Source organism: Brachionichthys hirsutus, chromosome 2 (assembly GCF_040956055.1).
Source record: "Brachionichthys hirsutus isolate HB-005 chromosome 2, CSIRO-AGI_Bhir_v1, whole genome shotgun sequence".
In the NCBI taxonomy this organism is placed as follows: domain Eukaryota; kingdom Metazoa; phylum Chordata; class Actinopteri; order Lophiiformes; family Brachionichthyidae; genus Brachionichthys; species Brachionichthys hirsutus.
Window position 1 is genome coordinate 13171899 of NC_090898.1, and position 15847 is coordinate 13187745.

Here is a 15847-nt window from a genome sequence, read left to right on the forward strand (position 1 = left end):
CCGTCTCTCTTTGGATCGTCCTCGAGCCGCCGCTGATTAGGGACCAATCAGATTAACAGCTGCTCACTGGTGATTGCGGCCTTAATTAATGCCTTTGAGTTAGGGCGGGGCAATTAACTGGAGATTTGTGGAAACCAACCTTTCAAACTTCTGACTAACCTAATCCGCCTCATGTCGATTAATTTGATGAAGACTTCCCCTGGGGTGTCTGCGTGCAGGAAAAAAGAAAAGTACATTCTGTCCAGTTCCTCCACCGGGACTCAACCGGTAGCACTCAAAAGCATTTTATTCCTACCTTAGTCAAATAAATATTATGAATTTAAAAATGCATCCATAAATTAAACGTTTTCTCAATTTGAAGTTTTGAGGACCGGTTGAGGACATTTTGGCCCAATGACCTCTATTCAGTGACCTTTCCAATTAAACCCAACCGGATACGAAACGGTTCCATCTGGTTTTTTTTTTTTTTTTGCCCTGAGTTTGGCTCCGGCTAAAATTGATCCCCTCACCCATCGCAGAGCGGGCGAGACTGTCCGGCGGTAATGCAATCGATAATCCTGGAAATAATCCCGTCACAAATATCAAGGCCTTCCTCCATGAACGAGATCAAACCTAGACAAGAACTAGTTTCTACAAAGTCTGGTCGCACAAAGAGGAACGAGACATGCTAATGATTTAAAGTGGGATAAAGGCGGACATTTTTACCAACCTATTTCTGTGTAAAATGAGTCGGGGAAACACCTTTTCTTAATTCCCTCGCCTTCGTACACCTGTGCAGCGTCTTTTCCAAGTACGTGTGAACTTCGGGTGAAATGTGTGAAGGGGGGGGAACCTATCTCTCTAATTCTCTCCACGATCCCAACTTCCTCCCTCCGAGATAAGATTTTCATATTCTTTTGGTATGAAACTCATTTTTTTTAGATTTGCAGACGAGCCTGTTCCTCTACTTAGTTTAACCTGCTGATCTGAACGACTTTTCTTTCATCTCTACGCCTTTTATAAACCTGCAGCTGCACAGAAACCAACTCGCCTGCTTTTTGCCTCATCCTCACTCCTTAAATTGTCATTTTCACGTCCGTCTCCCTCTTTACTCGTCTCATTCTCACTGCCCCCTGCTGCTGTATTGTACCCACAGCAGCCCCGCTGCCCCCCCACCACCAGGCCCCACCGCCTGTGGCGTGTAATTGACTTTCTCCCTGCACTGGAAAAGTGGGCGTCCTGCGTCAGGCTGGAGGTGACCCATTTCCCTGGGGCATTCAGCGGCCCTCCTCATCAGCCATTCTCCGGGGCAGCCTCATTCACGCCACAAGTAGAGCAGCTCTCCCTTTGAGGTCTCCAATAGGCTGGCAGACAGACAGACGGGCGGGCGGGCAGACAGACGGGCGGGTGGGCAGCCAGACGGGCGGGCAGACAGACGGACAGACGGCGGACCAAAGACAGATTTTCACTCAACACTTCGCACTTTGCTCGCTCGTGTTCTGAGGCCCTCCGTCTTTGTACCCCCCCCTCTTTGCTTTCTGCCTCCTGCGCTCTTCTACTCCCTCGTGGTCGGTTTCATCAGACAACAGCAAGTGTGTGTGTGTGTGGGGGGGGGGTTTGTCTGAAGATAAGCAGAAGACAGGGAGGCAGGTAGACGGAAACATCGGGAGGCAGACAGGAGGATCGGCAAGAAGACAAAGACAGTCAGACAGGGGGCGCTCTAGGGAGAGATTAAAAAAGAGGGATTTGAAAGAAAGTCAACGCAGGAGGGATTGAGCAAGAGGGTTGACTCGTCGTGAGAGCCGCCTCTTACTTTTAGAAGTACGTCCCCGTCGTTGTCCTGCGAGGGGAACGCACTTGCAGACGTGCGTGAAAGCAGCCCACATATTGATTAGGTCTCGGTAAGAAGGCGTGGTCGCCGCGCGTTCCAGCCGGATATGATCTTACTGAGGGGGGAGGCGCACCGGACGCCACGATGCTGCGTGCTGATTAAACGGCCGGCCCTGCCGTTGGCCTGATTTGCTGTGCGGGAACGATGGAATGAAAAGGCTCCTCTGGCTGTGAAGGTTACGAGGAGGTTCAGCCCACATGCATCAGAAACACACACCCTCCTTTCCTCCCCTCTCACCTGTTCACCTCCCCTCCATGCCTTTGTCTCTCGCTTCCTTTGGTCCCCCCCCCCCCCCCCTCTCTTTATCTTCCCACTATATTTGTGTTCTCTCTCCTGCTCATTTACTTTCCTCTCTCCTCTCCCTTCCTCCAGCCGCTCTTCCCTCCTCCTCCTCCTCCCTTTCCCCAGTGTCAGCTGCTGTCACTGTGGCAAAGAAAGGGACCAATCACAGCCCATTTCACATCTCCCTCCCTCCTTTATTTCTTTGGTCTCCCCACCCACCTCTCTCTCTCTCTTGCTGATCTCCCTCTCCTTCGCCTCCTTTTGTCCCATCTGCCTCTCTTCCCCTTCATCGTCTCACTTCCTGGAGATGAAATATGATGCATTATGGAGACAGACGGGTGTCTAACAGTGTTAGCTGTGCAGCGTAGCTTATTGCCAGAGACATTGCTTATCCTGAGTGTGTGTGTGTGTGTGTGTGTGTCCCGTGAGCTCATGAACTCATAAACGCCCCCCCCCCCCCCCCCCCCCAGGCACACACACAAACAAACACAATCGCATGCTTACTGTCTCTTAAAGAGGAAGAGGAGCCGGATGAGACGTGTTTATGTTGGTCAGTATCTGAACGTGATTTGCATGATACAAGCATATTTCTTTCACCCTGCTGTGTTTTGCACGCTTCCCGCTTTACAGCCTGCCTCTGAGTTCTAATGGACCATCCCCAGGTCTTCTTCCCTTCACAATTAACTCTGTAACGAGAGGTAATGGTGTCCATTTCAGCCCCTTCCCTGCCTCCCTTCAGCGCTGTGCTTACACCCGTTGTCTGCGCCGTCCTCTCAGGTGCTGATATGCGTTCACCATGAGCGGATTGGGGGAGAACTCCATGGAGCCTCTGACCTCAGAGAACCGGAAACGCAAGCTCTCGACTTGCGACACGCCTGGTCTGGGGTGAGTCTGGCCGATCAGTACCAAATTGAGTAAAGCCATAAATGTGTGCAAAGAAAAGCACATTGTTCATGTCGTTTGGGTGGGAAATGCACTTTAAATCTAAATTCTGATTTTAAAATAGGCTTATGTTCCTTCTTTATTTAACCAAGTAAAACATCTAATTGAGTTTAAATCCACTCTCGCCTAACGTCCGGGATATGAGAGCAAATAGAATAAGTCTGCACGTTGACTCCGGCAATTAGAAGTAGACTATATTTTGATCCGAGTCGGCTCTTTTCAGCTTTCAGGGACTGGAAAGGGAAAATCGAGAAAACACTCGAATAAAGAAGCTTTTATTTATGTTTTTTTTTTTCGTGCGATGGTCGGAGAAATATACACGTATTTTGCTTTCACGTTGAGTGCCAGATGAGGAAATTGACGCTTCTCACACGTCGCTACGCTAAATGTGAAGCTTCAGCCGCTGAGACCGGCTTTTATCCCCAAATAACGAGGTTCCAGTTCTCAGAAATAGTCGTGTTCAGACTACAATAAAAAAAAAACACTGCTGTCTTTTCCTCGCTGTCATTTTGTGCAAGAAAACATAAAAATGTTTGATGCACCTTGCACTCATATTTCCCCACACATCAACAAGCAGTGAGATTGAAAGGCGAGCGGTGTGGCGTTAGCTTAGCTTCACTCTTTGCATCATTGTCCGCTGCAGATGTGAAAGGAAGCGACGCGAGCAGGAGAGCAAGTACATAGAGGAGCTGGCGGAGCTGATCTCCGCCAACCTCGGCGACATCGACAGCTTCAACGTGAAACCAGACAAATGTGCCATCCTCAAAGAGACGGTGCGCCAGATCCGGCAGATCAAAGAGCAGGGTGAGTGGACGCCGCCGGCCGCCGCCCGCCATCCTAGCGGCCACGGAGAGCTGGGGTTGGGTATGGGCTCTGTAAATCAGGCAGCATTGGGAAAGGTGAGCGAGGAAGGGATGAGAGAGAGAGAGAGAGAGAGCTGGGGGGGCTAGCGCGCACACACGCACACACACACACACACACAGAGCCCAGGTGCAGGGACGAATCCGTCATTCATCTCCCGCAAATTTCCCAGCCTCAAGTGTTTGTGTTTGGGAGGAAACACTGGCAATACTTTGTGAATCTGTCATTCAGCGCTGTGTGTGTGTGTGTGTGTGTGGGTGCGTGTGCACGTGTGTGTGTGTGTTATGGGAATGCACAGCTGCACGCCGGCCTCGCCAGGGGTGGTTTAATTGGACGTTTGCAGGCCCCTCCATTCTGTTGAGCTGCTCAATGATTAGATCTGTTTCACGGGTCCGTTTCCGTTTCGCCGGGACCGTTTCTACAGCTGCTTAAAAACCGGAGACGCTCGCAGACGCACCGGCAGCACAGGTCGGCCCAAATTCAGCTTTTACACTCAGAGCTGCGTCTGTACAACCCCCCCCCCCACCCAAGGTGAATTTCTCAAGATCTGGGTAGGGGGGGTTGGAACCGTTGGTGGATTTTGCTCTTGCCTCTGCTGGGCTCAGTCGGCGTCTGCCACCTCGACAGGAAGGGGAAGAGGCTACAGCTGGTCCTGACTGGCTGCTGACGCGTTGCCATAGTTACGGGAAATGAAGACTGAAATGACACAGGCGTTTAGCTCTCATCTCGCTTTCTACCTGTCCCCCCCCCCCCCTTCTCACTTTCAGTTGCTCTTTCTGCCAGCCTTCATTTCTGCTCTTCAGTCGCTCCTGTTTTCTCTTTAATGTTTTAACTCCTCCCTTGTTTCCCTGCCATCTCTCTCTCTCTTCTCTCTCGCTCTCATCTGTGCTGCAGCACGAGTGGCTTCAGGTGTGCTCCCAGCATCTTAACGCATCGAGTGAGCCGATGTAGTGCAGCCTGTCTTTTTGCGTCTCATGCAGCCTTTCCTCTCCCTCGTTCTTTCTGTGTGCCGTATGCAGCAGCGTTTCTCTTCTTCTTTTCTTTTCGTGGGTATGCATCGTCCCTGGGGAGCTAATCAGATAGAATGATTCCTGTGCCGAGCAGCCCCCCCCCCCCCCCCCCCTCCGCCTCTTTCTCTTGACCAAGCCTCGCATTAATACAACACAAATGCCAGCCTCTTCCTGTCAGCATTGTCTCTCCTCCATTCCTTCCTCTCTCTGTCTTTTTATATTTCTGTCTCTCTCTTCCTCTCTCTTTCTTCCTCTCTCGCTCGCAGACTCAACTCCTCCATTAATTCAGGTGCCTCAGCTCCGGCCCCTGCACCATTACAGCTCCTCTCTCGCTCGCTCTCTCTCTCTCTCTCTCTCTCTCTCTCTCTCTCTCTCTCTCAGCCCCAGCCTACCAGACAGTCCCTTAGAGTCTGACACTGAATATAAAGCATGAGGACGGCTGCTACCTGCTCCACATGCACCCAGCCCTCTACTCCTCCTGACAGGCTCCTCAGAGAAGCCTTCCTCTGTCCGTCTCCATCCTCACCTGTAGTTTAAAAAAAAAAAAAAGAAATGTTTAAAGTAATGGTTGAGAAACGCTGCCCCCTGCTGGTGCAGCTGGAGAAGTGAACGACAGGTAGTTATCTGGAGTTTCAGGTGACGCTGCTCTCACCCTGTGTTTTTCCTTCCTTGTTTATAGGCAGTAATGCTTGAAATTGTTGTTTGTGCTGTTTTTGGTAACTTGCCTAACGTCTTTCCCCGCTCTTTATTTCCCTAAAGGAAAAGCTTCATCCAACGACGATGACGTCCAGAAATCAGACGTGTCCTCGACAGGTCAGGGGGTCATTGACAAGGACCACCTGGGGCCCCTCCTGCTGCAGGTGAGTCCCCTCCCTCCCAGATGATCCTGCGTGGTTTCGACAGGCCCAGGTGGACTCCTTGTCTCTGTCCTCTCAGGCTCTGGACGGCTTCCTGTTTGTGGTGAACCGGGAGGGAAGCGTTGTGTTTGTGTCGGACAATGTGACGCAGTACCTGCAGTACAAACAGGAGGAGCTGATAAACACCAGCGTGTACAACATTCTCCACGAGGACGACAGGGAGGAGTTCCACAAGAACCTGCCCAAGACCAACAGTGAGACACACAGACACACTAACACACACAATAATCCAGTCCTGGTCCAGAAGGCCCGGGTTTAAGGCAGACTTTGCAACAACTGGCATAACGCTGTTATTTGTTACTGCCTATTGCTATTCCCACACGAGCCTCCTTTTTAAACTTCTCCTCTCTCAGTAATGAGGAGCTCCTGGGAAGCCTGGGCATGTGCACGAGACACATGCACACCTGCAAAAGCGCACGCACGCACGCCCACCCACTCGATGCTAAGCAGGCGGAGCGTAGCGCAGCTGTCAGTCACACTCGGTGGGCCAGACCCTGTAAAAGGCCTGAGCTCTATTCGGGTCCCGTCTGGAAGCTACCTGCTGCTAAATAATGCATCGCCGCTCGTCTTCGTCACTCGCCGCGTGTCTTATTGTACATATTTACATGCATATGTGTCGGTGATTGTATTTAATTGTGTGTGGGTGTGTGTGTGGTTGAGTGTGCGCACAGAGCACTATTTATAAAGCTGATTAATTATGGATGTGTGTGCTCGACTGAACCTGCTACTCGATTAACTTCCCAGTAATGCTCCGAAGCGGCGGCGGCGGCTCCGGCGTGTCACCGACACACGTTCTCGCACTTATTCTTCCCCCTCCCCCTCTTTGAAAAGTCGTCTTTATCTACTTCTCCTCGGAGCGTCCCTCGTGTCGCTCTCAACGCTTTCCTGCTCGGCCTCATTCGTACGTAACATGGCCGCCTTCTAAGATGAGTAATACGCTCGTCTGTCCCTGAACCCGCCGCTCTCACGCCCCCTCATTGTGTCTCGCGTCGCTGCTCTGCCTCTTCATTATCTGTGGGTCCGGTGAATGAAACACCCCCCCCCCCCTCTGCACATTCCTGCAGGACGACTCCCGCTACAGTCAAACGGACACGCTCGATGCGTAAAGTGAAGTGAGCTCTATTTGAATGAAGTTTTCCGAACTCTCTCTGTCTTGCCTTGCTGTTAGCTAATTATGTTTTAGTTTTAGGGGAGATCATGACCCCTGCAACAAAGCGGGGGGGGGTTCCATCAGAGGGAGAAACTCCAGGCCTTGTTACACCCCCCCCCCCCCCCCCCATGTTTCCCACTCCTGGGTCTCTTGTATCCTCCCTGCACCTGCCAGACAAAGTCCTCCCGCCAACCCAAGGCCCCGATAAGGCTTCACAAGAACCTTGGAGGACGGTCGGATGTCTCTCTGAAGTTCGCCTCCCAGTTCTCTCCCTTCCTCCCGCTCCCCTGTGAAGGTGACCTCCGTCTAAATGAGTGAGTGCCGGGATGAGGAGTCAGGGCCTAAATGAGGATAGATGGCTGAGTGTCCCTGGCCTCTGCCCGCTGCAGAGCCGACGGAGAGGAAGAGGTATTGGAAATCGACAACTTGGCTACATTAATCCCACGCCGGTGCATTTAGCCGGGGATCTGAACGGCAGGAGAGAGTTTAAGAAGGAAAACACACGTTGCCATTGGCCGTTGGTTTGGTTTGCGTTTGCGTGTGTGTGTGTGTGTGTGTGTGTGTCTGGACTGAGTTCAGGAAATTCATTTATAGATGCGTGTGGGCTCGCTCCCTGGAGTTGCACTCGCACGCTGTTTCATTCCGGTTTTCCTTTCAGTAAATGGAGTGTCGTGGGGGAGCGAGGCAAGGCGACAGAAGAGTCACACCTTCACTTGCCGGATGCTGGTCAAGTTTTGCCACCCCCACGGTCCCATGGAGGAGGGGCCAGGAGGGCCACGCTACGAGACCATGCAGTGTTTTGCTCTTACCCAGCCCAAGGCCATGATCGAGGAGGGGGAAGGTACGCCGGCACGCGTCCGGCTCATCTCGAGTCCCTCGCTAAAGCTTTTTGCTGACGAAAGGAAGTTCATGTTAAATCTCATGTTTAGTGAGTTTATGTACGGATCTAACATGGCCTAAGATAAGGCCAGGAGGTGCTCCTTTTCTTTCATGTCTTCAGATCACCTGAGTGAAAGTCAGATAAATTTTATTTTGCACGAAAAGACAATCGCATTGATCCGCAGAAGCACATTTTACCAGAAGCACTTAAACGACCTTATGTATGTGCCACCAAAATGGCTTCTGTCTGAAGATTGCTTGGAATTGTGTGAAAAATGCATGAACAAAAAAATACCTGGAAGACGACCGCCGGTCCTCTCCCTTTCCCCGCAGACCTTCAGTCATGTATGATCTGCGTGGCCCGGCGGGTCACAGCCATGGAGAGAACGGAGAGTTTCAACACCCGACACGAGCTCTCGGGTGAGTACAATATGAACGCAGACCAGCCATCCGTGGACAGGTTTTCGGGACATTCCTCTAACCTTTCCCTCCACTCGTCCGTCTTGTCTGTCCTCCCCGGCAGGCAAACTGATCCAAATCGACCAGAACTCCCTGCGAGCGTCGATGCGTCCGGGCTGGGAGGACCTGTTGAGGCGTTGCATTCAGATGTTCCTCCAGCACAGCGACGGGCAGCCGTGGTCGCACAAACGGCACTACCATGAGGGTAGGGGGGGGTCACGCAACAAACGTGCACGTGCAAAAACTGGAATCAACTGCTAATGTGCTAAAGAGAAATCATGTCGTTAAGCGCCTTGAAATCCTCAATGAGGCAGAATCAGGAGGATAGAAAGAGATCTGGTCGCTCTTACGTTGATTTAGCTGTTGATTATATTGTCTACGGTTAAGCTATTTTTTTTTATTATCGCTATTGATCTCATGGAAAACAAGTCTGCGGCGCTCCAGCTTTGACCCTCAGAGCCGTTTTCACGTAAACACTGTGATTTATGACCCTTTTTTTTTTTTTATCAGATTAAGCGTCTCAGGGTGTGAATTTGTTGCTTTATCTGTCCGTGCAGCCTTTCTGCAAGGTCACGCCGAGACGCCCTTATACCGCTTCTCGCTCTCCGACGGCACTCCAGTCACCGCCCAGACCAAGAGCAAACTCTACCGGCACCCGATGAGCAATGAGCCACAAGGCTTCATCTCCACTCACCTGCTGCAGAGGTCAGGAGCAGAAAACTCAGGAAACACAAAAAGCACTTCCTGCGTCTCTCTCTGCGATGCAGCCACGGCATGCAGGGACTGAAGTAGAAACTGAAGTGGCTTTTATGCTCCCAACATTCTGTGGACAATGAGAGCTAACTGGCTTCACGCCGTCTGAGAGGAGACATTTCACTTTTCTTCCTGACCGTGTTCTTGTTTTCCCTCTCTCTCCACACAGAGAGCCAATCGGCTACCGCTCGGCTCAGGGCGGGAACATGATGCAGAACGCCATGAGGCAGCAGAGCATGGGAGGCCCCAACCCCAACGCCCAAATGAACATGAACACCGGCGGGGGGATGGGGGCCATGGGCAACATGAGCAGGGGCTACGGCATGAACGAGCAAGGCCACATGGGTCACATGGGTCCGATGGGCGGCGGTTCTATGTATGGAGGCGGCGGCGGCGGCGGAGGAGGAGGAGGAGGAGGAGGAGGAGGAGGAAGCATGGGCAACCGCATGATGCAGATGAATCAGGTGGGACACATGAACCAGATGGGTCCCATGAATCACCCGGGACAGGGCATGCAGCAGCACCCACAGCAGCCCCCGTTCCAAAGCAGCGGCGGGTTTGGCTTGAGTGGCATGAACAGCCCAGCGGGAAGCCCCAGGATGGGCGGCCCCCAGCAGGGACTCCTGATGTCACCCCGGAATAGAGGGAGCCCGAAGATGGGCGGCAACCAGTTCTCACCCGGAGGTAAATAAATGAGCTATTAAGTTAGCCTTGGTTACCTTTTCATTGAGTCGACCATTTTGTTTGGCTAAAACGATGTCACGTTTCCCTTCCCAGGAATGCATTCTCCCATGAGTGGCATCGTCAGTGGCGGAGGAAGTGGGGGCAGCAGCACTTCCTTCTCCAGCAGCTCTCTCAATGCCCTGCAAGCTATCAGTGAAGGAGTCGGGAGCTCCCTCTCCTCGACCTTGATGTCCCCGACCCCGGCTCTGAAACCCGACAGCTCTCCAAGCGTCCACTCCTCTTCCTCATCCTCTCAGCCCAGCCAGCCGGCCAAACCGGGACAAGATGGCTCCAAAAGCCCGGCGGGAGGCTTAGGCCCCCCCGGGCCGAGCGACCATCACCACCTCGTGCACCATCACCACCATCAGCATCAGCATCCTCAAGCTGAGAGTTCTGGAGACCGGCCAGACAGCCAGGCGCCTAAAGAGGCTGGCGAGGGCAGCAGTGAGGCGGGCGTGGCGAGCTCGGAACCACCTCGGAGGATGCCTGACAGCAAGGGCCACAAGAAGTTGCTGCAGTTGCTGACTTCCCCTACAGAGGAACTGGGAATAGGCGGCAACGGGCCAACGGGGCCGCCTATACCGCCCCCATCCACCAGCAGCAGCACTCCTGCTATCTCAGACAGTAAGGACCCCTCTGGAGGCATGACTAGTCCCTCGTCTACTGGGGTGTCCTCCTCTTCTTCGGCCAATCCGGGGCAAGTGCCTGGGCCAGGGGGATTGTCGTCGGCCCATTACACGGGCTCGCTGCAAGAAAAGCACAAGATCCTCCACAAGCTTCTTCAGAACGGCAACACTCCGGACGACGTGGCGAAGATCACAGCCGAGGCTACAGGAAAGGCGTCGCTGGGGGGCCAGGAGGGCGGTGAAGCTGGACCAGGTGGATCAGGGTCCGGGAGCGGGCCTGGGATGGCTGAACCCAAGCAGGAGCAGCATAGCCCCAAGAAGGAAAAGACCCACGCCCTTCTGCACTACCTCCTCAACAAGGATGACTCCAAAGAGCCGGCAGATGTCAAGCCTAAACTCGAGGAGCTAGAAGGGAAGGGAGCCCCGGGGTCCGGCGGCGGCCCTGCACGGGGCGGACCTGGACCCGGACCTGGACCCGGCCCCGCACAAGAGCATCCTGAGACCAAAGTCAAATCAGAGCCGCCTGATGATGTAAGATTTCTACCTTGTTAAGACACGATCAGATAACTGCAACTACAATATTGTATATTGACGAGGCGACACGCTACAGGACGCTCTACTTACTTTTTTTTGGTTGCATTTACCTCAGAAAAGAATGCAAAACGTAAAAAGCTTTTACCTCAAAACTAATACGACGTTTACGTTTTTGTGCAGTTGCACAACCTAGAAACTATCCTGGGAGATTTGAGGGGTTCGAGCTCCGACTTTTACCCAGACCAGGCAGGAGGAGGAGGAGGAGGGGCTAATGACATGGGAAACAAGCCCCAGGGTTGTCTTGAAGACAATCTGCGGGGTAAGTGGGTCAAGGACTCGCATTAAATATTCAGAAAAATATACATTTATATATATATATATCCATTCTTAATATGTTTATTGATCTGCATTTATCCTCAGATGATGTGAATATATTAGTAATAATATCCCAACGACTGAGGAGGACAGAGGCATGTATTAATTGTGTTAATATCTTTATATACAGGCAGTCCAGGAATAGGTCCGGGGCCTCCGGGGCCCTTCCAGAGGGCCATGCCAATGGATGGGAAGCCTTCAGGTGTGCCTGGGGGAGCAGGTAGACGTCCCATGCTCATCAAGCAAGAGAACATAATGGGCTGCCCTGATGGTTACCAAGGAAACATGGGTGTGTTCAAGTTTTTTATTTAATTTTTTATTCGGGGGGTAAAATTGGACCACTGTGCTCTCCGCAAACATTCCTCCTATCCTGACACATGATGTTTATGTATTACCAGGACCCATGAATAGGGGCATGGTTGCCCAGAGGTCTCCCATGGGGGGGTCCGGCGACTGGGGCATGCCTCGCTCCGGTGCCAGTCCCGTGGGCTCAGCGGGGCACCCCCCTATGATGCGCCCAGGCATGGAGTACAGCAGTAACAAGGCTATGATGTCTGGGCCGATGGTCGGTCGCTCCAACAGCGTCCCGGGCGCCCGGTCGATGCTGCAGCAGCAGCTCATGGAAATGGGTTCGTCTGTCTTTTAAAAAGTGTCGACGCTGTCGGGAAAAAATATCAGACATATAAAAAGCTGCTGTGAATTAAACGGTGTCTAATAGTCCCAATATAGATCGACCCTGATAATGAGTCCTCGACTACATTAAGGTACCCCTGAAATGAGCAAATAATAAATTAAAATGGGATTAGTGCTTCCCTCTCATGTTCCCAACCCTCCAAAGCAGAAATCATCCCTGACTCCGCCCCTTCATCTAAATATTCTCCGAACCGATTCCCTGCCGTCTGTCCCGACCAGCCCCCCCCCCCCCCCCCCCCCCCGAGGTCTCTGCTAACAGGAAGACAAAAATGAAGTTGACGGAGTCAGAGAAATGTCATTTTGTACTAAAGATGCCAAAATGACCGCCAGTAAAAGAATCCAAACTTCTTATTCTGGTCCTTTTTTGGATGAAACCTCCCCGACGACGACGCCTGAACGTGTGTGTGCGTCTCGCCTGATATTAGAGCTGGACATTAAATGCATTGTCTTTGTGCTTTAGGAGGCTCTGCCGACATGGCGCTGGGTATGAGCCCCTTCAACCAGCAGGGCCAGTCCAATCAGCCCCCCTCCTGGCCCGACACTATAATGGGCATGGAGGGCAACAGGTCAGTGCAGCGTTACGTTTGGTCTGTATTACCTACCAACCGTAAAGTGAGCGCGTCACACCGGTTCTACTCATGGTGTGTGTGTGTGTGTGCGCGCCTCCTAGACGCCAGTTTGGCAACACCTTAGACGATCTCCTGGTTCCTCCCACCACCAGCGAGGGCCAGAGTGATGAGCGGGCGCTTCTGGACCAGCTGGACTCTCTGCTGAACAACACAGACGGCATCGCCCTGGAGGAGATAGACCGAGCCCTGGGCATCCCGGACCTCGTCAGTCAGGTGGGGGCATCAGAACAGAGATCTTTGACTTTTCCTTTGGGGGGGGGGGGGTCATTTGGATGAGGAAGCTGAACAAACTTTTCGTTTTGACCCGTTTGCTTCAGTCACACGGGGCAGAGCAGCCGATTGAGCCTTTCCCAGGACAGGAGCCGTCCATGGTTCTGGACCAGAAACCTCTCTATGGACAGGGCTACCCGGGGCCCCCCTCCTTGGCTATGCAGTCTGGCTATGGAGGGAACCCCATGCAGGCACAGACCCAACAAGGAGGGTTTGGGCCCATGCTGTCTCAGATGGGACAAGGTGGGAGCTTCCCTGGTATGGGGGGAATGGGCGGCATGGGACACCCCCGCGCTAACATGATGAGGCCCCGGATGATAACCGCTAACAAGCCCATGAGGCTCCAGCTGCAACAGAGGCTGCAGGGACAACAGGTACGTTTAGCCTAATTCCCATCTCACGGGGGGGGACGGACATTAAACACAATCTGCGCCATCTTTGTGTTTAATGTTCTTCTTCCTTCTTCAGTTCATGAATCAGACTCGGCAGAGCATGGGCATAAAGATGGAGAACCCAGGAGGCAACCCTGGCATGAGGCCCGGCATGCAGCCTGGCATGGGAGGACAGGTAGCCGACAAAAAACAAAGCTTGTGCTGACGCGCAATACACACTCTAGTGGTGGACGACCCCTCCGCCAACATACTTGTGTCTTCAGTGTCTTTAATTCATCACAAAGTGACCTCTAATAGATGAACCAGGCATTTTAGAATGGAGTTCACCGTAGAAATCTGAAAGTTTTCAAATGAGTGTTCCAGAAATACAGAAATCTGAGTTATAAACCTTCTAATTCCGTTTATTTTGTGCAGCCGGGCTTCCTCAACGCTCAGATGATGGCTCAGCGCAGCAGAGAGATGGTCACCATGCAGATGAGGAGGCAGCGCATGATGATGCTGATGCAGCAGCAGCAGCAGCAGCAGCAGGCAGCCGCCGCCGCTGCAGCCGCGGGGGGGTTCAGCCCCCCACCTAATGTCACCGCTCCTGCTGGCATGGACAACCCGATAGGAGGGCCAAACATGGGCCAGCCGGGCCCCCAGCAGTTTGCTTATGGAGGAAACTATGGTGAGTTTGTCGAGCCCAGTAGAATACTGCTGCTCCCTGGTGGTGAGTCGGTGCACTGCAGCGCCTTTTTTTTTCATTTGGCTTGAAGTCTTTATTTATTGATCAGGATTTAGAGCTGAAGCTGTATGATGTGCTTCACACAGGGATGGCTCAGCAGGGGGGGGACCACTCATTCGGCCCGTCGGCTGGCAGTCCTCCCAACGCTATGATGCCCGCCCGCATGGGACCCCAAAACCCCATGATGCAACAGCACCCACAGGGAGGTCCCATGTATCAGGGCGCAGACATGAAAGGTTGGTCGCAGGGAGGCATGGGACGCAGCAGGTAAAATAAAGAAACTATTAAAATGTTTTGGTTCAATTTTCCTGGTTTTCCTTCTCTGAGAACGTCCTTCCGTCCTTCCTGTTGTTGTCCTCCACCAGTTCATACCCTCAGCAGCAGTTTGGGCAGCAGGGACCGCCGGGGCAGCAGCAGTTTGGACAGCAGGGGAATCCGGGCCAGTATGGGGGCATGATGATGAGCGGGGGGGGCATGCCAGCCAGCGGAGGAGGAGGGCACATGGGCCAGATGGGGGGGCAGATGGGTATGAACCCAATGGTGATGGGACGCATGCCTATGGGGCCTGATCAGGTAGGTGCAGAGGAGAGGAGGATGGAAACGCATGAAGGACAGGGATGCATTTCTTTGCGGGGGGGGGGGGGGGTATCTGAATTTAACAGACACGCCAGTTTGTTTACTGGCTCCCTCCATTCCTTCTCTTTTCCTTCCCTCATTCTAGAAGTACTGCTGAGCATCAGGACGGACGCGTTGGACTCACTGTGATCTCCATTTGGACGAGGCGGCGAGCCTTGAAGCGCGTGGAGGACTTGTAGTGCTGCGCTCCCACCAGAAGGGGGCGTGAACTTCCTTTCTAGTCTCAGTTTGGCCACCTGGAGGGGAAAAACTGAACGCTCGGAGGTCAGAAGGATCAGAAACACTGTGACGCATTTCCGCTCCTTGATTCCTGTCCCAGGCGGTGGTTTTAACGCTCGTCTCTTCACTCACTGGACCAAACGGCGGAAGAGGCCACACCCTCCCGAGTGGATCACGGACTCCGGACCCGTCTTTTGTCCATCACCATGACGCTCTCGTGTTCAGATGTAAAATGTGGGGTTTCCTGTCTTGTGTCTGAACTGTGGGATTGGTATCCGCCTCTCCAGAAGGATCTCTTGATTACGCGGCGAGACGCAAACCACGGTTCCGGACGACTCGCCGCCGGATTGTGACACTCTGATGAATGTCGTTAAAGCAGTAGCACATTGTTTTCGTTCCTCCAGGGCGCCTCGGAGCTGAAATGTGACTGAATCAGTTGTTGGCTGTTTGCACTTTAAAGAAAGGCCAACATCAAATGGATTGTGGCAATACAGAGGCCTTGAACTGAGAATTGATGAATAGCAGCAAGACGTTACCGGTTTGTGTGTGTGTGTGTGTGTGTGTGTGTGTGTGCTCTCCAACTTTTCCTCTGAGTAATGCGGCTGTTGATGGGTAACCATGCGACCATCTTTGTTCTACAGTGAGAACCAGTAGAAAGGCAGTAAGCACAGATTTGATCCGCGTTCCGGTCGCCGCGGCGATTAACCGTTTTAATGACGACAGGAGAAATTATCCCCAAAATTCCAACTATATTTATATGGATTCATGATCACTTCCATTCCAGAGGTAATTTTTAAATCCAGATGTTGCACATATTTTGGTTACCTTGCACCAACTTAGAGTGTCGGTTTGCCGATTGTACGGTTACGTCTCGAGGAGCTCGCGCTGTGAGAGACGGCGTGC

At 52.7% G+C, this 15847-nt stretch overlaps 1 protein-coding gene across 1 annotated transcript; it reads left to right on the forward strand.

Moving 5' to 3' along the window:
- Positions 1-2948: 2948 nt before the first annotated feature.
- Positions 2949-14879, forward strand: LOC137900742 (nuclear receptor coactivator 3-like). Its single transcript, XM_068744879.1, has 21 exons — positions 2949-3037; positions 3738-3898; positions 5725-5825; positions 5902-6076; positions 7691-7873; positions 8245-8331; positions 8435-8575; positions 8928-9075; positions 9293-9807; positions 9901-11003; positions 11187-11325; positions 11512-11670; positions 11780-12010; positions 12535-12640; positions 12745-12916; positions 13021-13347; positions 13442-13540; positions 13780-14032; positions 14176-14356; positions 14455-14662; positions 14811-14879. The coding sequence occupies exons 1-21, from the start codon at positions 2949-2951 to the stop codon at positions 14820-14822; spliced, it is 4590 nt and encodes a 1529-aa protein (XP_068600980.1). The 3' UTR covers positions 14823-14879.
- Positions 14880-15847: the final 968 nt, after the last annotated feature.

Excerpts from the sequence above, each read along its gene's own strand:
- LOC137900742 (XM_068744879.1), top strand. The coding sequence starts at position 2,949 with ATGAGCGGATTGGGGGAGAACTCCATGGAGCCTCTGACCTCAGAGAAC. Across the intron at positions 8,332-8,434 it reads CACCCGACACGAGCTCTCGG|GCAAACTGATCCAAATCGAC; the intron begins GTGAGTACAATA and ends CCTCCCCGGCAG. Across the intron at positions 12,641-12,744 it reads ATGGGCATGGAGGGCAACAG|ACGCCAGTTTGGCAACACCT; the intron begins GTCAGTGCAGCG and ends CGCGCCTCCTAG.